The 24,338-nt window shown below is 34.7% G+C and overlaps 1 protein-coding gene across 2 annotated transcripts in view; it reads right to left on the bottom strand.

Moving 5' to 3' along the window:
• Positions 1–13,910: 13,910 nt before the first annotated feature.
• LOC149075064 (WD repeat-containing protein 26) overlaps positions 13,911–24,338 on the bottom strand; it is a 32,148-nt gene continuing 21,720 nt past the window's right edge. The window contains exons 9-14 of one of the 2 annotated variants that reach the window (XM_089245615.1): positions 23,502–23,621; positions 20,959–21,104; positions 19,120–19,198; positions 15,603–15,732; positions 14,596–14,787; positions 13,911–14,407 (exon numbers count right to left, since the gene is read on the bottom strand). In XM_089245615.1, coding sequence (XP_089101741.1) covers positions 14,373–14,407; positions 14,596–14,787; positions 15,603–15,732; positions 19,120–19,198; positions 20,959–21,104; positions 23,502–23,621 — 702 coding nt within the window. In that variant the 3' untranslated portion in view covers positions 13,911–14,372. The remainder of the gene's footprint in view (positions 14,408–14,595; positions 14,788–15,602; positions 15,733–19,119; positions 19,199–20,958; positions 21,105–23,501; positions 23,622–24,338) is intronic. The other variant, XM_089245616.1, reaches the window with a different exon arrangement.

Here is a 24,338-nt window from a genome sequence, read left to right as displayed (position 1 = left end):
AAAAAGTCTAATTGCTTGATGTATTGGGCTGAAGAAAAACCCTCACCCTCTCAGAATAGGGATTGTTTTCCTGTTCAGAAAAACAATGTTCTAGCTATCGTCAATTATAGCGAAATCGTCAATTATCATCAAAAAGTGGATTAAATTACATATTAACTACACTTGAATCAAAATTCACCCCAACAATATACTGGTGAGTCATCTTGCTGATTCTACTGTCGAGAGGGTGAACAGATGCTGGATGTTTGGTGAATTCTCTCTCAACGAAACAAATCTGTTCTTCAAAATAAAACATTTCTTTTGGTGATTTGGTGCAATGTTGACAACACAGACCCAGAGCATGTTTCCTCATAAGCTCAAGTCCTGGGCTAATATGGAGTTTTGGAGCCTCTTATGTATTGTGTTCTTTAAGGCAGAGGTGTGGAAAGGAAAGATAGGCAAGGGCCCTCTTTTTCCTTTCCATATCCAAAATCGGCTGCCTCTTATATTATAGGCAAGGGCCCAAATATAAGAGGCAGTAGATTTTGGAGCCCTGAGCACGTGCCGTTTGTCCATGGCCTTGAAAAAGACCCTGCACAGACCCTACATCCTGCAGCAAGGCCCCTAGACAGAGATCTTTGGAGAGCCCCACTATAGTGAATTTATAGTCCCTGGGCTCAAAGGCTACAGCCTTATAGGGCCAGCATTGTAGGGTGTCATAGGTGACAATTTACTTTATTTACACTTGCAACATTGTGAGGGGCGGGAAACACAGACAACAGACTTTTATTTTCCCCCAAAAGTAGTTTTGTTTTATAAACGTGGTCAAAATGTGGGAGATTTAAGAATTCTTTGGGAATGCAGCAGACTAGGCAGCTGAGACGTGGTACCAGAGCTGCAACTAGAAAAACAAAAGTTCACTGTTACCCGGGGCCCACCCTCCTTGTAATTTTCAAGGAAAGAGAGAGAACTCAGCAACCGGGGCACCAGAACCACTGTGACCAAGCTCTACAGAAGAATTTCCATGTCCATAACTGAGGTAGACATCTTTCAGTAATTTAGACTGAATTGGGTTGTACACCAAGGCTGATGATTGGTCAGCCGGGGAAAGCGTGCATGTTGCCGCTCACCTTATAATATCGAAGGAGAGATGAAAGGGTGAAATTTACAAACACCCCCCCCCCCTAGTCTGGGCACCAGACCCATCTGCTTCCCCCAGTTGTGACCCTCCCAAGCACAAAAGGATATCAGCAAGGTGCAGTCTAAACGAGCACAGCTACAATCCCAGTTGTCTCCAGACAACAAACTTTCACCCCCCCCCCCTCCAGCAGACTAAAAGTAATGCATGTTTCACCAACCTCAATGGCAACCAAAACTTTCTGAAATCTGATTTACTCCGAACCGCTGCAACTTCAGTCTTAATTTCCCCCATTTCAACACAGCCTGTGAAAGTTCTTCAATATAACTGAGAACAGACTGTATACAATTAGGTGTCATTCCAAATGATTAACCTGTAGTGTACAGGTGTTAACATGTTACATATCAGCATAATACAGAGTGTTTGTTATTAAACTCGCACCATTAAAGAGCCATCTGTAACTATCTAGAAACCGGAATAACACAAAACTTAGAAGAGGGGACTAATGACGACATGGGAAGGATTCTCGGGGAAAAATAGTAGTTTCAAATGTTGTAGATGGGGGGGAGAGAGACATGGTGTTTGTCTACTTAGAAGGTTCTTAACCTTTAGAGGAATGTCGCCTGTTTTTCTTTTTTGTGAGTAGGAAGCTCAGTCATACACACCGGGCTGGACTTGCCGCCTGGCAGGTGCAAAGAGTGCTATTGTACCGGGCTGCAAAAAAAAATTTCTTCAACTATAACTGCTTTAAGAGAAAGAACTTTAAGTTCTGTCGATCTATTAATGATAAAAATATGTAGATTTACTAACTGACAAACATAGGTCTATCACAGTGAAACCGTGGTCCCCCATCATACTTGAAGTGGGGGCCTTGGTTTTTGACGGGACCCCAAACCAGGACTTTTAACTGACTCCTTATAATTATTGATTTCCAAGAAAATTTAGAGTTTTAAATATTAGAAAAAATGTAAGACCAATACCTAAGGTCTCAGAGCGGTGTCGTCTTAACATATAAGCCCACCCTAGCATGGCTGAAGGCCTCAAGAGCGGGGGGCCTCAAATTAGTAGAATGGGAGAAGGGGGTAAAACCGGTTTGCTCACTGGTGATATAACTATACTAAAGAGCGAGGGTCTAGGTCAGTGAGCGATTCAACAAGATACCTGAAGTATGAGAAAGTATGTAAGTGACCAAGCGACCTGGTTTGTTAACGGCGGAAAGAGTGACCTAGAGTGTTAATGACCAAAATAATGTGCAAGCATGTGAGTGACCAAAACAGTTTGCAATCAAAATAGCAACCTCGCGAGAGTGGGACCAGGTTTGTGAGCAACCTACAGCATGTTTAAGCATGTGAGCCACCAAAACCGAGTGCAAGCATGCAACTGATCAAAAGAGTGACCTAAAGAGCAATGAACCAAGTCAGTGAATGACCAAATGAGCAACCACGGTCCGTGGGCTAGGGAGCAATGACCAAAACAGGGATTTAGAGTGTGTGTAAGCATAAGAGTGACCTAGTAAGAGGGACCAAGTCAGTAAATGACCAAAAGATCAAGCAAAAAAGTGTGCTAGCATTTGAGTGACATAGCAACAGAGGCGTATTTACAGGAACAGGGAGCTGAGTCAGCCTAGTACAGTAAATTTGAGGAATGAGTAGTCAATAAAATTACACTTAAATAAGAGAAGAGCGGAAAAATTTGTGTAGCCGACGAGCTGTAAAGCCATAAATCTGCACACATGTCTATTCTTTTTAACTCTTTTTCACACTGCACAGTGCCACATTTTCCTCTATCAATGACATTTGGAACTAGAATTTTTTCCGCTGAATTCCTTCCATGTTGTTGTTAGTCCTTGTACAAAGTTTGGTGTTGCTACAGATGACTCCATGTAGTGTCAATTTAATTACAAGCACCAGACAGTCCGTTTTCAAGAAAATACTCTCAGAAACCATCGTGGTATTCACAGCTCACTATCGAATTCACAGATAAATTCCTGATGTAATCTACTGTGAGTTATCAACAAATTCTAGGACGAACCTGGATTAGTTAACATCTGAAAACATAATGGTAACTAGGAAAATAAAAAAAAAAGTGTATTGCTTTTGTTCCGGCGCTCCTTCCGTAAACATGATACATACTTTGGATAAGCACCAAAAGGAGCAATTGCATAGATAAGCTACATTAACGCAGGCCCGCAACTAGATATTTTGTCAGCTAGGGCAAGCAAAAATGTTGGCAACTCCCTGTAATGCTGAAGGAGTGATTGAATGGTGAATTCAACACCTAGGGCTGGTTGCTACCCCACATCGACACGCAAGACATCACTTAAGGCATTTCTATTTGCTATCCGTACAAAATAAAACAATAAAGATGAATTTTTCTTTTCTGAATAAACCATCAAATGGCATTGATGGGAAGCCAATCGCAGAATGAACAAAGCTGCAGTCATGGAAATAAGGTACACTTGGCTCGATTACCATCACTCCACAGGTTCTGTCTCGTTCACCTTTAACAAAGATCATCGTGCCAACTTCGCGTTTGATGGTACAGCAACCTAAAGTCATTATTAGAACAGGAATTACGTACATATAAAAAAAATCTGAGATTAGTTTTATAGAGAGCTCAACAAATGGCAGCACAGCATAAGTAGTCTTATTGTGCATGGGGACGGGGCTGTAACTAGGATTTTTTCTGCCTAGGGCAAACATTATTTTGCTGCCCCCAAACTTTAAAATTTGATAATTTTAAAACTGTTCTGTGTTCAAACAGAAAATTTTCTCCCCCTTCCCTAAATTTTGCCCCCTCTTAGTTACAGACCTGCATGGGGGAAACGAGGATTCTTGATATGTTAGGTAATATTGCTGCGAAATTAGTCAATGTCAGTAATTCCACAACATAAATTCTTGAGCATCATGCCTCATACGGTATTGAACCTTTGCATTAGCGATTTCAATACAGTATGATAAATTCTGAACAGATATAGTGCAGTGAAGTCGGCCAATTGTGAGTTGGTTGACATAGTCAATGGGGACAACGATCAGATCTGTGGGTATGACCAGGGCCTGTTCCCATAAATTTGGGCCCTGGGCAAACACGATTATATGACATTCTTTGTGACAGAGTACACAAGGGTAAATGGAGCATGGAGAGCCCACCCCAAAAACTGTAAAATATTAAAAGATACCAATTTTGCCATTCGTATGGGCTCAGAGCATGTGCCCCATTTGCTCATGCATGAAAGAAGCCATCGGTACGATTGAGACTAAATGACAACCAGCCAAATAGAATTGTGATTGCTCTCTGCTGAAGTTTCATGTTCATATTGAAATATATGATGCGCAGAAACACATGATCGCACAAACTGTTGGAGTGCTGATGAACACACAACGATCCCTACACCCGAGAAGAGTGTACACCAGCACATGCTGCCATCTGTTAACTCTACAACTATCCTCAAAATATTTTTGATACACCCTCGTATGATTTTATTTTAACGGCATGATCAAATAACATTTTTCTCCCCAAGGTATTCACAGCAATAATCCAAAAACCATCCATGAACACTATAACGATTGATAAGTACCTTACATTAAACTTGAGATGCATAGATAAAACGGCTAACAACCACTACAGAAACTCTCCATGCCTTCAACATGCATTAACCATCCAGCCACGGGTGGTTTTTGAATTTTTCTGTACAAAATATCGCGGGGTATTTTTATTCACTATATATAGAATGCAATAATAGCGCAACCCCCTGAAATTTTATAGAATACGTGAAACACGAACGCAGCTGGAGGTCAAAATATTGCACAATATAATATTTATAAGAAATAAATTCCATTCTATTTCAAGAGCGTCTTCTCACAAAACATTTTTAGAAATAAATCACTGTCCCAATACAATCACCCAACCATCGCCACATGAGCATTCAAGAGCATTCGGCTACAAAATCCATGTAAAGAATTTTCATTATAACCATTTTTCCCCCATGAAAATGACAATGTAAATAAACTATAATAAACCCTCTTTTGCAGACACCAACGGGACAAAAAATCCATTTGTGAGAGAGGGATGACCATAAGAAAGGGGTTGCTATTAAAGAGCTTTTAAAAAAACCCATACTTGAATTTGGCTGTGAAAGAGTAGTGACCACACTTCCACTGTTAAGAGGAAGGTTCACCTGTACTTGAATGCAGTTGCTCAAGATCTTTCTCTTCTTCTCCGCTATATTTTTACATAGAATTAATGAAAAGTTGAGTCTTTGAGATTAATATTTGAACTTTTTGAGCCCACAATGCTTTAAAATAAATCAGTTTAAAAAATAAAAGAAATTTCTCCTGGTCAAAAAACTGACATTATCCAGAGTATTTGACACTGACTATTTCACCAAACACCAACTCTTGCCATGATATCGCTACATTGCAGTTTAATGTCATTATGAGTTGGGTTGGAAATGGAGGCATCATGTACTGGTGGTCATCCTGAGCTCGTGAAAGGAAATATCTATGATGCTTTCCTGTTTTTGAACCTCTGACTGTGACGGCTACCTTCACGATGGTAGATGAGCCGCTCTGACACATTTTCGAAACTGACTGGGTTTTTACACGAAACTTCAGTTTTTCTAGTGAAAAACTTATGCAAGCATTCAAAATGACCCCATTTACTTTCGCTCAAGAATAAAACTCTCCAGAAATAGAATTGGACAACTGAACAGAATCAATTAAAATGAGAAATTAACTGAGATAATAACTTTGCACAAAATGAGCGTTCAAATTTCATACATGCTTTAAGAAGTGGGGAAAGAATTCCAAATTTTCAATATTCAAACAAATTTCATACAAATCGTAAACCTTTTTTTAGGCAACGATAAAATAAAAACAGTCGCACAAGAACACCATATCATACACTTTTCACATGCGTATCAGATTCACAGTACAATTTCAAACATGACTCAAAGAAATTTTTCTAATCATATCTACACCGTATAACATTTTAAGATAAATTTATCAGATTATAATATGCCTCTCGACTCACTTGAAAAAAAAAACACCACAATTTCCTTCACAAATTAAATTTCTCTAACGTGTTTATTACAATTAAACAAATATTTCCAATGAGTTAACTTAATAAATGCGTAATACTTCAGAATCTTGAATTTTTACAGTTTGATATAATAATTAAATATGTTTCAATCAAGCATTTTCACACGGGAGCAAATATATATCATCCAATATTAAAAAAATACTTTACTTTCTAATCGCCACGTTTTAAATTATCAGTGGTATAACTAAAACCAAAATTTTTTTTTATTTAAAATAATGTTTGTACCTGCTCTTGTGAGAGAAACTCATTCCCTTATTCTGGAAGTTTGATCTATTTTCTGTCCAGGTCATTAAGCGAGCTTTGAGACAGTGTGATGACTATAGGGATTTTTATTTGTTGCGCACACATTACCTTCTACAGGAGAAAGTTATGGTCTCTCTTTTGAAACGGAAAATTTAGGTTCCAGGAAGGACTCGCTGATGGCATTAAGAAAAAGTGCTATCAATCTGTGTCACTGCAGATTTATTAAAATTACTATCACTAGTAAATTACTTATGTGATAGGGTCACAATTAATTGAATGATATTTCACATCTGGTCCAAATGCAACTGAATATGCATTGAAAGTATCAACCACAATGACCTCCAATTGGCTAATAAGCAGAAGACTTGAGGATTTTCTACTGATAGATTATTAAATACAGGGGTACTTCTGCTAACCAAACCGCTTGGCTTACAAATGTTTCTGCTAATAAATAATTTTTTTCAGTGATTTTTCTACCTTGGCTAACGAATTAGAATATGGCTAGCAAACATTTATTTTAATACGGATTTACATGTTTACCTAAACACAGCCATGTTTTGTGCTGAAGTTTCACGCAAATCATCTGAATTGCTGTTATCCGAACCCAATTAATTTATGTCCACCTCATTATCATTTGCTCTAGATGTACCCCCACTTCTTTTTGATAATGTTCTTCGACCATTTCTTGTAAAATAAAAATTAAGCTAAGGCTGGGATTACATAAAGGTTTGATAAAAGATCTTTTGCAAAACCTGAAAAGAAAAACAACCAATAAGCTTATTGGTTACATTTGCTCGAATGTAACTGATGCACTTATTAGTTGCACTTTTAAAGTTTGATAAAAGTAATTTTATAAAACTTGAAAAATGCCACCAATAAGATTATCAGTTTCATTTGATTGAATGTAACCTATGAGCTTTATTGGTTGAATTTTTTGAGTTTTATACAAGGGATTTTATCAAACTTTTATAGTGTAATACCAACCTAAGAGAAAATGCATTTAAAAAAGGAACGCTTATTGACTCAAATATTTTCAGTGCACATGGTAAGATTTGTGACATCAAATTGTATGGTCCCCTTCCTAGGATCTATTTCCATCTGCATGTACACGAGACAGAAATGAGCTAATCAAATCACAAATGGATGGGGACGCTTAAGAGCCAGACTGGGTTGTGTACATAGTGCAATATGAAAGACATCTTCAGTTTCTCATCTTCTTGTAAATTCTCATGTATACTTCTTCAGTGTTTTATAAAATTTATCTTCAAATTTTGGTCAGTACCTGGAACAAATTAAATGATTTTCCGTGGAGGAATTCCAATGAAATCACTCCTACGTGGAATTGCATTTCAACTTATGTAATTTTGGAACAAATTATCTTGGTTAGCCAAGGTATCACTATATATAGATTAAAGAATGATAAAGTGAAGTCTCAAATGTAACTTGAATTAACATTTTAACTTGAATTACATTGTTTAACTGGTATGTTAATCAATACTGTCATCAAGGGGTGCCGACATGGAAAAACATTGAATGGGGCAGAAAATATCCATTTGTCCCATATATACTGGACTCAAGCCTGAACACAGGAGGTGGATTAGTGTTACATTGCATATTCATGAACTATTGGGGGTGGGGGGCGTCAAATACCTTCAGCCTCCCCTAGTTCGTGACTGGAAACCTGGTGTGCTGTCATCCTTTTTTCTCAAGCACAAAATTAAACAAGCATCAAACTCTCCTCTCGAGTGTTTCAGTTAGGATTACACCACCAAAAGTATGGACACACCTGTTGCTGACCATATTTCATTGAGGACAAGGGAAGACATCCTTCCAATTATTGTCATGACCAGTTAATTATTGGTGACCAGTATTTAGGTTAAATCATCTATTTTTATAATCAAAACCAAAACACGCCAAGCTGAAGATCATCAAAAACTGGACATATGGCTAATTTAATATAACTATAATGAGTTTCTTGAATTGCTTTGTCTCTCATAATTTTATCATTGGAAATTGATTTATATGTTTCAAAAAAATACCAAAATTTTGCTTATTTTTCAAAAGTAGCGCATGAAAATGGTCAGGATCTCTAAAATATAGATGTCCGGTAACCAAAGTCTCTATGAACAACAGGTTAAACATACCGAGTCTAACAAATAATTTCGTATAAGTAAAACTGAAATTCTCTTACATATAAACACAAAAATAGCAGTACACACGTGAAATCCGTAACTTTTATCATATTTAAAATTATCTCCACCTACACAAATCTTTTCTGTTGCGCAGCTCATCAAACAAGAGCCAAAAACAATGTGGCATAGAAAAAAAAATTATACTAAAAACCTCAACATAATTTTGTCATTTAAAAAAAAAAAAAAAAAAAATCTTGAACCGTGCAAACAGAATTTTCTTCAAAGCCATAAAATTAAAAGAATTTAAAAAAAAACTTGATTAACATAACATTGCAACAATCGCAACGAATCATTTATTCAGAAATTCTAATAATCAAAACATTGGTTAAATTCATATAAATTTCTAAAATTTTTCAAAAGTGGATTAATTTTTTTTGCATAGCTTGCACCGTTTTACATATAATTTTGGTTAAGATAAAAATTTGTGTAAAAACAAACAAAACTTTGCTTTTTACTACTGGCAACTACTTTTAAAAAATGTTTTCGAAATATCGAATACAAATATTTGAATAAATGAAATGCACAGAGATAATAATTCGTCAAAAATAATGATTTGAAATTCATAGCTTTGACAAACGTTTCATGTGTTTGCATAGTTATATAAATCAACACACACACAACTATCATGTATTAAAACATTTTTTTTAACACCCTCAAAGTAAAATTCATTGCAGATTTTGATTAGGAAGAAAAAGCACTTTTTGTTGATAATAATAATCGATACAAAAAGAGTTATTTTTCAGTTGATGTGCGTTTTGATCATGGCATGAATTCTTTCTAATGAATTTTTTTTCTTCTCTTTCATATCAAGCAAGGAATATTCAAACCATTAAAAAATGGGGAAGGGGGACATATTTTGGCAGCAAGGAAATCTATCAATACATTTGAACGCACAATTCAATGACAATTTTTCTTCAAGGTTTAATATATTGAATCGAGATCATTTTGAAAAATATAATTCGAGTAAATTAAACAATTTTTTTACTGTAATATTTGTGTCAATAAACAAATAATCAATTAAGAATTATGATGCTCAGTGGTGCCAAATATGTCAAACTTTTATACACAACCCTGAACTTTTCAAGTAACAAGTTTTTCCCATACCAACTGCCGCATCCAATATGCACTATTTCCCAAAAAAAAAAAAAAATTGTTTCAAGAAAACTGCATTTTCATACAATGATAAATTTAACTGTGTTAAAGCAAATTATCATAATTCTTTGAGCCTTATAGGCCAATACCCGTTAGAATACTTACTCATTCAAGGCATATTTACAGGAGGGGCTAACCCAGGATGACAAATTTAAAAAATCAGGAAAAATCAAGTAATGGGTGTTCTAGAACAGTGGTTCTCAACTTCGGGCCCCACGGCCCCACTTCCTGTCTTGGGATATTCTAAGGGAGGCCACAGATGAAAATCAGGTGAAAGCGAGGCCACAGAGCTGTGTCCAAGCACTGTGAAAAAATAAAGCTTTCAAGTGAAATATTATGGGAAAAAGTATGATTACTTTCAGAAACCAACAGAGCTGTCCGTAGAACCAGGGCCATCATTCCACGTGGGAATGGCCTGAAACCTCGTGTCCATAGAAGGTCTACATTATGAGAGATGTCTAGTACTATGATTTCGAGTGTACATATGTAAGCTGTTATTTCCCAGCTAAGTATGCAGCTACAGAACCTCACTTTGCCCAGGAACTTGTGACGTTGAGACAGCAATGCATAGAACCCCCACAAGAAGGGAGCACTGAACTCTAGCCCAGGGTAGACATAGACCCAGTGTGATGTGTCGGGTGGGGCCATTCATCGTGTAGGTTCATCTTCTGCCCTTCTAGATCTGTGCCAGGCCCAGGGGTCCAGAGAACAATTTTATTTACAAAATGTTTATTCATAATAAATTTAGTTTTGACTAAATTCAATCAGTAAAAGGGTCTCTTTCCTGGATGAGGGTAGAAGGGACACTAGATAACACAGGGTACATGAGAAGAAAATATGGTCCAAAGGGAGTCACGAGCTAAAAAAAAGGTTGAGGTTGAAATTAGTCTAGAATACTAAATTTGAAAAGGAGAGGGGGGGGGGGGCCGCACAAGTTTAATATCCCACAGGCAGTAAAGCCATAAATTTGTCTGCTTCTCCTCACACAGAAAAAGCAAAAACGTAAGAAAAATACCTATATTTGAATATTTGGCATGGTGGTTCAAAGTCTATTCACGTACAGCAGTCACAACACTTCCAGTTCAAATATATATATATATTCTTCCTTTTATTAGCCTTTTCAATTCATACTCATTAGATTCAGTTATCCAAAAATTTTTCACAAACAAAGTAAGTCTCTCTGAACAGAAACGGGCCATGACTACTGTCTGTGTGTGAATAAACTTCAAAGATCCTGAAAAATCAGCGGAAGATTATAAGACCAAGTCTTGACTAGGATGAGCAGTGCTCTTTGCTCACAAGGTTCACAAATCATGATAAAAAATATAAAAAAACAAAACTAAATAAATTCGAAAACCTTATCCGTCAAAGGACTTGCATTATTGAGCAACTTTATAAGTATGTGAAGTGTTTTAACTGAAGTTACAACTACACAGGGTGTCCTTTAAGTGATAATGCTGCCTTTATCTCATCAACCATCCATCGTAGACATAGTTTCAGTTTGAACAATGCTCAAATGGCATTAAAAAATTACCCTGTAACAATTGTGAGAGTGAAAATACAGTGTGTAGCAAAACAAAAACAAAAAAAAAATCAAAATTTTTATACGGTCCTATGGCCCTTCTTCCACTCAGAAAATTGTTGCTCTGTCACGATCCTGATGCCAACAAAAAGTTTGCAAGTGTCTAAGTGCAATATTAGCTGAACAACATTTGAATTGAAAAGTTGGGAAAGGAGTGTTGTCCGTTCTTTTCATAACTTTTCTCAGAATTTTTAATTCAAATATCTTAGCGAATATTGTGTTTAGAAGCATAAATTTTTTCGGTTGGCCTTCAGGAGATACAGGGCAACGACTTTCTAATTAGAAATTAGAGGACAACCGGTATGTATAAAAATTTTGATTTTTTTTTTTATTTTGCTACACACTGCATTTTCACTTTCAAAACTGCAACAGGGTAATTTTTTAATGCCTTCTGAGCATTTTTTAAATTGAAACTATACCTCTATGATGGACGATTGAGTAAATAAAGACAGCATTACCACTTAAAGGACACCCTGTATATGCTAAATAGGCAGTTGGCAGAGAGGAACATCATTTAATGCATGTAATGCTTTCAAAATGATCAAACAAATGATAAACACCCATTCCCCTTTTTTGAAGCAAATTTCTAATACAAGTAATCGTTTTTATATAATGAAAATTAAACAGGCTCCAAGAACTAGCAAAAATGATCATTTCATGTTATGAAAATAAACATATATACACACAACATTGATGTACTCAGTCCACTCTATACCTGCTTCATTTTAATTAAAGCTACGTGTGAATATTTTATTTATATATATATATTTATTTATCATTTTAAATGTATGATTCTTAATGCACACACGAGAAGAGAAAAAAAAAACCAACCCATGAATCCAAAAACAAACATCTAACATATAATATATATTAATAAAGTTAAAAAATGTTGACATGCTCAACAGTGGTCGCTGGCCGTATAAAAACACTTTTTTTTTTTTGTAATTTTTTTCACGTTTTTTTTTAATACACAAAAGTGAACCATTACCACTGGAGTCCGACATAAACACAATGAGAAAATATCTTATAAACTTTTTTACAGTGTTGTTACAGGTTATGCTGCTTCTTTTTTTTTTTAAATATCTAATATATTTATAATTATCTAAATGTTTGCATCCATTATGACGATTTCGACATATTTCTTAGCACTTTTTTTTTACCTTTCTACAAGGTTCTGCCAAAAGTGAGATGAAAACATTTTATTATTTTAATATTTTCCACTACACACATTTCTGCAAAGGCGTGAATGTCTATACAGAACAAATGTTTGCTGCACACAAGCACATTTTTTTTTTCCTAGGCACTTATATACAAAACTTCTCAAACTCGTGCTCAGAGTCAAAGCAAAAAAAAATTATAATTGAGTTTCAAACTCTAGTTTCAGTCAGATAATTCCACAATTAGAATTTTTCTGTAGAAAGTTATAACATTTTATCATGGGGAAATAAATTACCTAAATTTAATTCACTTTCATTCAAAAAAGCTTCTCTTTTCGAGATTCACATATCATTATTATCTGCAACAACTGTAAAAGTTTGACATAAGATTAAGAATTAACAAATCTAAATTTTGAATATAAATCTGAAGATGGCCAGGAGTTAAAATTTGGTAACTAACCCAAGCAGAATCCCCAGTCAGCATGACAGTGATTATATTTTTTCCTCTGAAGACGGCACTCATAGCACATTGAAAATGAATTAGGAATTTTGTATTTTCCCATAAATTTGCCTTTTTTCATTGGTGGCTTTATTATTGGGCAAAGGTTTGTTTATTCTTCCATATTAATCTACCACCACAGCCCAGTCCCATATAAAAGGTAGAATGAAGAATAGATGCTAATAGATTACATCTGTTGATGAGATGCTGAGGCTGTGGTTAGAACTTTTCATATTTACGCTCACCCAAACACCATTTGATTCTCAAAAACCACAAATCTGTCTCTTTTAAAACAGAACAAAACCAACTCATCAAATAATTCTACAAACATAAGTTAAAAAAACTGCATCACCTAAAAAATCTTGAATGTTTAAACTATAAAATATGTATCTAAATTACACAAATCTATAAAATCATACAAATTGAAACTTAATAGTCATCCAAGCACAAGATGAGACTTGGATACGTCATGTCTCATGCCAGAGGATTCTATTCTTTTCTTTTAGGTAAAGCAACTGTGCATCAAGAATCATTTGTCAGCAATGCCTCTTTCACATTTGACTTCTCCTCCTAGGAAAGAATAAAACTGAGCAACTGAACATAATGCATCGTAGCCAAGTCTCATCTCTTGTTCAGAAGACTATACTGTGTTTTGGAGAAAAATAATTCAACTATTTACATGCACTTGTTTTCTGAAAACAAGTTTAGAAGTATATTTTAGGGAGAGGGGAGAAATCCATCAACACAAAAAAAAAAGATCATGATAACACACACATATGTGTATCTAAACAAATTTACAGAGATTTCCAGCAATTGATTTCATGTACATACCGGGAAGAGGAAAAAAAAATCTAAATCAAAATGATAATTAACTCTAAAATTGAACATTTATTCTTATGAGAATACAAATTTTGGATTTCAAATCAATGATCTCTGAGGCACAACTACGCATGTTTCAACCCCACTTTTGGCATTTTTTCCCATGAATGACAACAGACTTGACTACCAACGAGAAATGTCATGTGAAAACAGGCACATCACTCTTACGAAAATGAAATGAACTCGAGAGATCTGACAACCAAATTCTTATTCAAAGATGGGTGAGAAACGAGAGAAACAAGAAATAAGCTTTTTTTCTTCTTTTATTTCGATGTGGAGGGAGGAAGAGAAATCGTCCATTCTTGTCCTTGTTGCCAACCAGATTTTGCATGCCTATTACTGTGAGAAATCACTTCTTGATCCGAAGGCCACATAAGCGGAGTTTATTAATTTTTTTGAAAGGGGGAGAAAACAACAATTTTTACACAATTGTACCTACACATCCAAGAGGCTATACATTCGTGTTGTTTGAAGCATTTGATTGTCCTGTAAAAAATAAGGGGAGGAAGGAAATGAAAGATATTTCATGTAAATATCTTGTGCTGAGTGAAGCTGTTTTATACAATTTGTTACAGAAAATAAATTACCACTAGACAAGATTTAAGTCATTCACACGAAAGGTATTTCCACCAACCTTTTTTACTAACAGATTTTTTTAATGTATTTTTACTTACCTTTATTACTATTGCTGCTTGTTCGATACACTTCTGCTGGGCCCCATATCCGAACTGTTCCATCATCAGAGGCACTAGCCAACATGCTCGGAAACATTGGGTTCCATGCAACACAATTCACTGTACGTGTGTGGCCAACAAGTACTGCTATGGGCATCTCTCTTTTGATGTGCCAAATATAGACTTTGTTATCTGTAACAGATGAGTGTAATCATGGTATCAGTAAACTGTGGTTATTATGTGAAGTTGTGCATGCAAAAAGAGTGAAAGTAACGAACAGAAAGTCAGATGCCCCATCAGTTTAAGGTAGACACATTCAACTGTTGACACAGTGTGGACAACATTTTACATTTTAATGAGGTCTGCGGGCCATTAAGCTGTACTACTGCTAAACCGTACATGCACCTGGTAACATTCCACAGGAAATTTCTAACAAATTAACACATGCAGGAAAAAATATGTAGCTTTAACATAATTATGTTGCCAAAGTTATGATTGTTTTTTGTTCTTTCTTTCTTTCAAACTGAGCACAACTCTGGTCTATTGCAATGGCCAATTCGCTAATGAAAGTTGTGCCACAAGTGTACCTAACAGTCTGAGTGTGTATCCAGTGTTTTGCATGAACATTTTAATGCTGCTATCTATTTTTAAAACTATGAGTGAAGTGTAATGATTAAAATATTCATACCATTGTAGTCTTTTGCTCTTTGTGGTGAGACTTTTTAAGATGATGTCTCGCATTCCCACCTTGAAGTTGGGAACCACAGAAAACCAACTTCAGCTGACCACCACTGTGCCATAGACAGGGTTTAAACCTGAGCCCTCACAATGACAGTCCAGCGCCATGTCCACATGACAGCACAGTGGCCATTAAGTTATTACTAACACAAGCGTAGAGTGTTACCAAAGAGCTCTGCTGGTCATGCATTGAAAGCCCATGGTTTAAAGAAAAGGCATCACCTCAAATAATAATGTTTGTTTCTTTTACAAGTGTAAAATTCCCTTACCTTCACTTCCGCTGGCAATGAACACCTGATTGACACCCCCAAAGCAAGAATGAATGGTGTAGTATCCCTGGGTGACACCTTGAAATTTTCTCACTAACACACGGTCTTCTATGTCCCATAAATGCACTCCCTAGAAAATTAAATTCACGATCAAATTAATATATAAGTAAAAGATGTTTATAAATAAAATTTATTGTGGAAATATTTAACAAATTGCCATATTTTCCAGCATATAAGATGTCCTTTGAAAATGGGCATGAGAAAACAATATGATTCTTATACAGTTGAGCTTGGATAAGTCCAAGCTGAAGAAGTTTGAATTGTCTCTTAATTAATATAAGATAATATACTTTTGCAAAAAATCAAAAACTCTTAATAATTATGAAAATGCAATAAATGAGCTATGCTAATTTCCCAGTAGTTGCAACTAGTATTTCTTTGAAACATAAACGATGACAAAAATTATTTTATTTGTAAATTTCTAATACTTCTATTTATTTTCTTCTCAATGCTCTTAAACATTGTACAAAATCTTCAGGTTGATTTAGAAAATGAAAATTCCGATTTAACAGCCCTATTTTTTCTAATATGTTCATAGCTTTTGCAAGTGTTAGAATAGGGACCTCTGTTGCTTTCTTGGATTCGTTTTTGACCTCTTGACGAAAAGATTCAATGCGATTATTCTATACCTATTCATCAATGTCCGCATCTGTAAGTCAACCACAATTTTTATTTCTAGAGGTGAAAAAGTGCATGAACCTTGTTTGGCCATAGTAAATTTTTCTAAGTCACATTTAAAAAAATATATATATAAACAAACAGTAATGCTGGAAAGATGAATTTCTAACACATTTTACCAGCCAATACACTGAGATTTCAGCACTTCAGTTTTTAAACATTGTCTGTAAAGAAGCGATTATCACATACAAATATTAAACTTTTGTATTCCATGATTGGCACTGTTCGCATCTGTCATTGGCAAGTGCTAATGAAGTCATTCAAAATCCAGTAAAATACCAGCTGTAGCGGTAGTTCTGAATGGTGTGGTGGTAAGATGCTTGTCTACCACCATGAAGGTTGCTGTCATGGTCCCAGGTTCAAACCCGAGGGAAGATATAGATATTTTCCCTAATGAACGTGAGGCTACCACCGATAGATGACACTTTCATTTCCAAACCATCTCATTAACGGCAGTAAATTGCAACATAGCGATATGGCCAGAGTTGGTGTTTGGTGAAGTAGCTGTAGTCATACGACAAAAGCTAGTATGTGAAATGGGTAACAAAATTTTTACTAAAAGGCAAAACAAAAAGTTCAGTTTTTGTTGAGAAGATTAGCGAACCGCAGAATAAAGAAAAACATGACTAAAGATTTGCCAGGAATTCTAGAAAAATACATTTTGCAAATAACTTATCTGAATTAAACTTTCAATTATTCAAAAAATTAGGAATGGCAAGAGAAATCAAACTAAACAGGTAATTTTGGCATTAAACTGAATGAGAAAATATCAAGGGGAATAAATAAAATTCTAATTCCAAAAATCTGAAATCAACCAAGTTTGAATTAGCCAAGTAGACCTGTACAACAGTAATATTCATCCTTGGTCACCCTTGGATTCACCCTTGGTCATCATTCCTTGGTGTCCCAGAGAGAAAAAGCACACGCAATATGGGACAGTACCAAATATTTAATCAAATTTGAGGAAAAAGGTCCACATTATACCTTAAGAAGTCTTACATGCCAGCAAATATGGTGAATAAATGAGATTTTTGTATTTGACTGATTAAAAACTGAAAACTTTCCAAACCTGGGATCAACTGAATCAACTTTCCAATGACAAACATAAATCTATGCCATGCACCACAACAGAAATTTACAAGATGATTTTAAATAGATTCCTTATCACAAATTTCATGACTTTATACGACTACGAAATGAAATCTGATTTCATAGCGCTGTCAAATTATTAACCCTCCGTCAGGTACAGCGTGGCAATTTTTCATCTCATCCCAGCACCAGGCAGCGTTGACACCCAGTGCTCGCAGTAGCTTCCTAATTTAATGTGCTCTATCCAACCTTCGCACTTCGTTGGTCCTTGACCTTTAATGAGGGAAGTTGTTAAAGTTTTGCTCAGTGAAGCTCATTGTGCCAGAACTAGCCACATTTTTCAAAATATGGTGAAATTCATATGCAAATATGTTGCGATCGGTGCTTTACTGGAGAAGGTACTACCCTTCTCCAAAGATGACTGAATAGATATTAATACTGTGAATGTTTTTAAACGATTGTTACTTTAATGTATTTATGGTGTTTGATAGTAGGTCATAAATTTCATTAAAATTTGTTTGACTAGTTTTATGTCAAATACGTTTTTTTAAACAAATTTTTTTCTTCTTCTGTCATTCCTAATGATATTCATTACTTGGTGGCAGTTGTATAAATCAACTTAATTGGGTGTTCATTATGTTTTCTGAGTGTGTGCCTATCAAGCACATTGCACCTGAACTTGGTGGACAACATATTGCACCTGACGGAGGGTTAGCTATGAATTTTTCCAATATCTTCAATACAGGTTGTAATTTTCGCCAGTCAAAACCCATTTCAATCTGGACACTGTTTTAGCCTGTCAAAAGTGGCCGAAACGTAAATACATTGAAATGGTTTTAAAACTGGTGCAGCCAATAGTTTTGACTTTTTTTTTCATATTTTTAAATTTTGAAGTAAAATCAATTTTTATTTTTAACCACCAGAATATTTTTGTTACAAAACAGGGTTGCATCTATTTTGACCAGGACTGGTTTTAGCCATGCGTAACATCTTTTTCAACCGCCCTGGTTGATGGCAGTTTTGGGCATTTTGAGTGGTTCACCATAGGCATCTTAAAATGGTTGAATCAAACAGCAACCAATTCTATTGTTACATCCCTTTTTTTTAAATTTCACAATATTTTTTATCTGCTTACAGATATCTTAATTTCATGCCATGTTTTCAATATGCTAAATACTCTGGTTTCTACAATAATGTCTAAAACCTTGCCAACACTGATTTGTATTGATTATTCTTTGATTTTTGACATATTTTTACTGTCTTGAATTAAATTTCATTGTAGATAACAGTAAATCTATTACATCTAACCAGTCATACTTTATTTCTTCAGTCATTAAATTTAATTAATAAGGCAGTCTCACAAAATTACTTTTTTTTTATTAATTGATGGCGGAGGGGAAATATTTCATTAGCACAGTTGAACTTCTTAGAAGCCAAGCCTGCCCTTTTTCCCCAAGAAAAACTGTCTTGAATGATATTTTTTTCATTCTACTTGGACCTATTGAAACTTCTGCGTGTCGGAAGGCACACTGCCATGAAATCAGAAAATTGTGTGTCATACTTGGATTCCAATTTATCAATCAAACATAGAAAATTTTGGGCGCCAATACAGAGTTTCTAGTTGCTGTGGCAATTCGGCACCCAGGATTTGTAAATCCCTGCATTAACACACAGATTTTGAACAACTTACCTGAGTGGCAACATTGAGCAAAGCTAACCTCCCAGACTCATCACAGGTGAAAGACATGATGGAGTGGTTCTCCTGAAGACTAATAAACAAAAAGATGGATTTTAATCAATATTAAAGTCAAAAATAAATATTAATAAATAATTAGTAGCACACCTACTGCCGAACCTCTGATTTTTGTTCTATTAAATGAAAATTTTATCTTAATCTTTTTGTCGCTACATAGCCATTTTCTGCACACGAGGGCTAATTAGACCAGGACCTACAATTTAATGCTGATTTTGAACAGCAGCCCTTTTTTATACTCACCAAGAGGTTGGTGCACTAACCCCTCGATGTGGAGACTCCCTGTGGTGGCAATCTTTTTCTGAGGTCATGTTGCTGTTTCTGTTGTACCCCTATTTCAGGAAAGTTTCTGACAAGGATGAACTGGGAATCAAATTCACAACACCTCTAAACATCCTTCGGTACTTTAGGCGAGTATCTTACCGACTTAGGCTACTGCGCCCTTGAAAATTTTATTTTATCCAAAAAAAAGATTGAGATTTGGATTCAAAGTTTTTTTTTGTGGTATTGATGTGATAAATAGGATGTTAAATACAGCATTTTGTTGAAATGTTTTTCTTTCCTAAAAAGCATAGTATTCTTTCCCCCTTTTTCAAGAGAGGGATGGTTGGAATGATTCTAACCCTGCAGAAAATTTTTCAAGACAGACACACATTACAGTAAAAGTCTGTTATAACGACAGTTCACAATAACAAGAAAATTTTTTATAATGAACATCTCATTATAAGCGAATTTTCATATTTTTCTCTATCAAGTTTGCAACCTATGGTTCCGTGGTCTCTTTGTCACTGGGAGAGACTAAGGCAAATAAGATTATCACATACCCATGTGTATAGTGAAGCCGCCCAAAAAAATAGGAAGAGCAGGTTAAAACAATTTAACTTTTCCATGTCTATTCTTTGTTTGAAGTACCTACGAGTAATTTTTACAAAGAACATGTGCCATGATAAAAGTCACTGTGTTCAATTCTTGAATAGAGAGAAGGAAAAACTGACATTTTTTAGAATTCTTGACATTACAGCAAATGCTTCCTAATTTTCAACTCACTATAACTGAATATTATTTATTTATGTATTTATTGTATATTTAACGTAAGCTATAACAATCTATCTGACAATCGCTTGTTATGAGCCATGCTCATTGGATTAGGTTTTGGGGGTTTTTTTGTGCAAGTCAAACTGCACCAAAACAAATGACCAATTACAAATAAGATAAAATTTGTTTTTGTCATGTCAAGAAAGTAAAAGTATACATGATAAAAAAACAAAACAATGATGTGTGAAATGTAAAATAATGACGCAGATTGTAAAAAACTATAATTTGTCGTGAAACTCAATAGCTTTGATGAAATTAAAAATGTGAGATGCATCGCCATGGCAATTTAAAATGTCATGAAGTGAAAGATGACTATGACCAAAAGCGGTCGTAAAATGATGTATACAACAAAAAGCATGAGTAATGGTCAATGAGCTTTGGCAATGTGGAGACACTGGTCGACTCTCGTAATAAAAGATATGATTGCGTGAGGCTACCGTGTCCTATGTGCAACAGGGCAAGTCTAACAGTTAGTCCTGCAGCTCACGTGCAAATGGCTGATTGGGCTTAAGGGGGTGTAATTTATTATTAGTTTGACTATTTCATGGTAAAAGATTTGCTTTGCTTTAAACATAAGTGTTTCCAATATCTTATATTTCACAAAACTGACTTTGAAAAAAAGACAACTTCGGTTTTTTGCATTGCAAATATACATTTTGTAAGAGAATGCAGAGAACTTACATGTTGAAGTCAGTGAGCTCCTCAAAATTATAACCTCTTATACGATGATGAGTGTCTGCTGCGAGAACAGTTTTCCCATCTTTTCTGTACCACAGGCACTGAACGCGCACTCCTTCCCAAGAATCTAGCACATTTCCATCCAAGTCCTTGAAAAGTAAAGAGAAAAAACAAATTAAAACCAGCTCAATTATTTTTCATATTTTTCCCAATTATGTCCAGCACTAACAACATCAAAGTAAAAAAATCACAATGCTTACGACTTCCTTCTATTTTAAAAACCGTAACCCTTTAAGCGGTTTTTAAAATTTTCTTGATAAATATCATAACTGCCACAGTGGAAAGCACAAAACCTTCTAGAAATTGCCACCTATTTTCAAGAATATTTTTTCCCTAGATTGGGAGCTGATAAATGTGTTTTTCCTCCAATACAAAATAATAATTCTATTATTTATTTACTGATAAACTCACACAACAAGCATATGCCCAATTACAGTGGAGTGAGAGAAAAAAACCGTGAATACAAATAATAATGATGATAATTAAAGTTCCACAAATAAATATAATAAAAAAAAATTTGTATATACATGCAAGGAGGAAAAAAAAGGATGTCAAAAATGCACATGGGAACTTCCACATGAAGAAGTGAAAAGAGAATTTTCCAACAGGTTAGTTCAGAATGGTGCAACATAGAAGAGATTACAGTTATGAAGATTGATGTTATTGCAGTGAAAACAGATTTGCACTAAAATGTCTCATACAAAATGTCTCATAAGTCAAAGTGCAGAATTTTCGCAAAAATTTCTGCATTCTGACAGCAGACTTCGAGTGATTCATAGTTAAAAGCATATGAGTATTTTTGTAGGAATTCAAATATCAAAAATTTGAAATTTCTTGAAATAAACAAAGCACAAAACCCTATTTTGTGTGTGTTCAATCCTCATGTTATTGAACGAGTAATATGGATTCCAAATTATGGAACAATATTTTGGAACTGATCTGACATATGAATTGTAAATGAGCAGAAAGGTTTCTGCATTTTCAAAAAAATTTGATGTTGCTAATTATGAAACCAATATTTTTTATGCTTTTGAAATTATGTCCTTAATGTGCTGGTTGAAATTAAAATTCCTATAAAAAGTGACACCTAGGTCCTTCATGTACTCTGCTCTCTCGACTGTTTGACCATCAATATTGTAATTGTACAGGATAGGGCTACGTTTCTTACTGAAAGACATTATTTCCTGGATAATCAGTCAATATTTTCTAATTTTTTTTCCTCGGTGTGCGTACAGCTCCGAATGGGAACCACTGTTTTAGAATACCTTTAAACATATTCAAAGCTTGTTAAACAGTTATGAAGTGGTGAATTTAAATTATGGTTGTAACTTATAATTGTCACTCTTTTATATGATTTTGTTCTAGCTGTGATAGCTTTGTTACCTTACATATGGCTGAATTTCCCACATCTTTTTATAATCTAATGTTAAAATAGCAAGCCATTGTAATGTTTGCTTTTAAAAGATGCCAAACAAAAACAAAATTACAAAAATTTTAACATAAAGATTGAAAATAAAAATATTGTGGGCTTAGTCAATGATGGTGATTTATTCACATATTAACCTAATACTTTGGAATACAACTTTGAGGCACTAACTTCTGACCCTTATCAAAACTAATGAAATATGAGAAGGAATTTTCTACACTCTCGCTTCTGTGACGCAACTAATATTAATTCATGTTGTTGGGTTTCATTTAAAAAAGACATGTGCTTTATTAAGAACTTACACTAAGCCCAGAACTTTATAAGCAATTTGCTTGGTAAAAATAGTTTTTATTCATATTTATCTCCGACCCTTTTGTCTAATTTAAAGGAAAACTGCTGATTTCGGAGGTAAAAAAAATAAATAGTTTTAAACATTTCACCATTGTAAAGTTAAGATTCTCAGAACTTGCTTCACATGAAAGTAAACATTCAAATTTTTACCAATGGTGAAAAATATGGAAAAAACTATTTTTCCCGAGTCAACTTTTTCCATGGTTTTTACAGCAGTTTTTTTTCAACTATGGAAAAAAAACTTGATTCTAACCAAGATTCTAAAAAACTATTTTTTTTAGAATTCAAAGTATTTTTCCCCTATGAATACATCTTTCTCTCCCTAGGTATTTCAAAATAATTTGCTAATATCTAAAATCCTGAAGTGCGGTTGATTCGCGACGGGGCCGGCACTTCTCAATTTGGTCATGAGATCCCTGGCAAAAGCTTAATGTACTGATGTAAGGAAACCTGGTAGGAGCCAAATTCCTTTTCTTTAATTGCCAACGTATGTGCATGTCTACACATAGCAGCTGTATTGGATTAGCTCCATGTGACGAAGGAAAAAAAGTGAAATTTGAGAAAAAACTATAAATTATATGAACAATTTTTTCTGCCAAATTTTGGAGGAAAAAAAATGATTACTGCATTTACGACTGCGGTTTGACGGGTTGCCATAATTAACGTAGGCATAATTATTACAAAAAATATGTATCTATGATTCACTTACACACTGGTAAAACTGCCCACGAGTACCACCAGCAGTGAATTTTTTGCCATCTCTGTGCCAAGCGCATGTAGTTAAGCTGTCCTCAGGAGAATGATTCATTTTTACCCTCAAACCTCCTGTCTGTAAAGGGGGAAATAATATATATGTAAATTAGTTAAAGATACATTGAAATGTTAATATGATGGACTGTTAAAGAAAAAACAATCAAATTCAAGGGTATATTTTAATATATATTTTTATAACACAAATGTGTTTAAAAAACTCATTTTAAAAATTCAAGAACCAACTGGTTATAATTATGTTCAGTATGCATGCACGATGTATAGTATCTGGTCAGCACATTGACATGCATGAAAAGTTGAGATAAATACAATTGAAGCAGGATTTAAGGAATCAGGTGGAAACTGACAATTTTTTCGTTGTTAAATTAAAGAAATCATTGAATCTGGGTCAAACTGATCAGAAGCACACAAACCCAATATGGCAAATCTTAAAATGGCAATAAAAAATTAAAATATTTATCACTCATTCGTTATGTTTGTTACAATTTATTTCTGATGATGATTAAGTAAATAAATTTATGAATAAAATCAAGATGCATGAAAAATTGTTTCATTGAAATTTCTGTTGATTCAATATCTGAACTTTTCCATCAAAATTTGTTGAAATGGTCACTTTTTTTACAAACCAAAAAACACTTTCTTTTCAGATGACTCGCTATTCTTAGTTTGTTAAGAACATAAACATTCGAGTAACTTTACTGTGTATGTGAGAAAGATATCCTCTCCACATGTTAATACAAGAGATGATTTTTTAGGAAGATTAGGAGTAGAGCAC

Source organism: Pholcus phalangioides, unplaced genomic scaffold (genome assembly GCF_987345545.1).
Source record: "Pholcus phalangioides strain wild (caught in Gottingen) unplaced genomic scaffold, Ppha-v1.0 ptg000016l_1, whole genome shotgun sequence".
Taxonomy (NCBI): domain Eukaryota; kingdom Metazoa; phylum Arthropoda; class Arachnida; order Araneae; family Pholcidae; genus Pholcus; species Pholcus phalangioides.
This window is presented reverse-complemented; position numbering and strand designations above follow the sequence as displayed.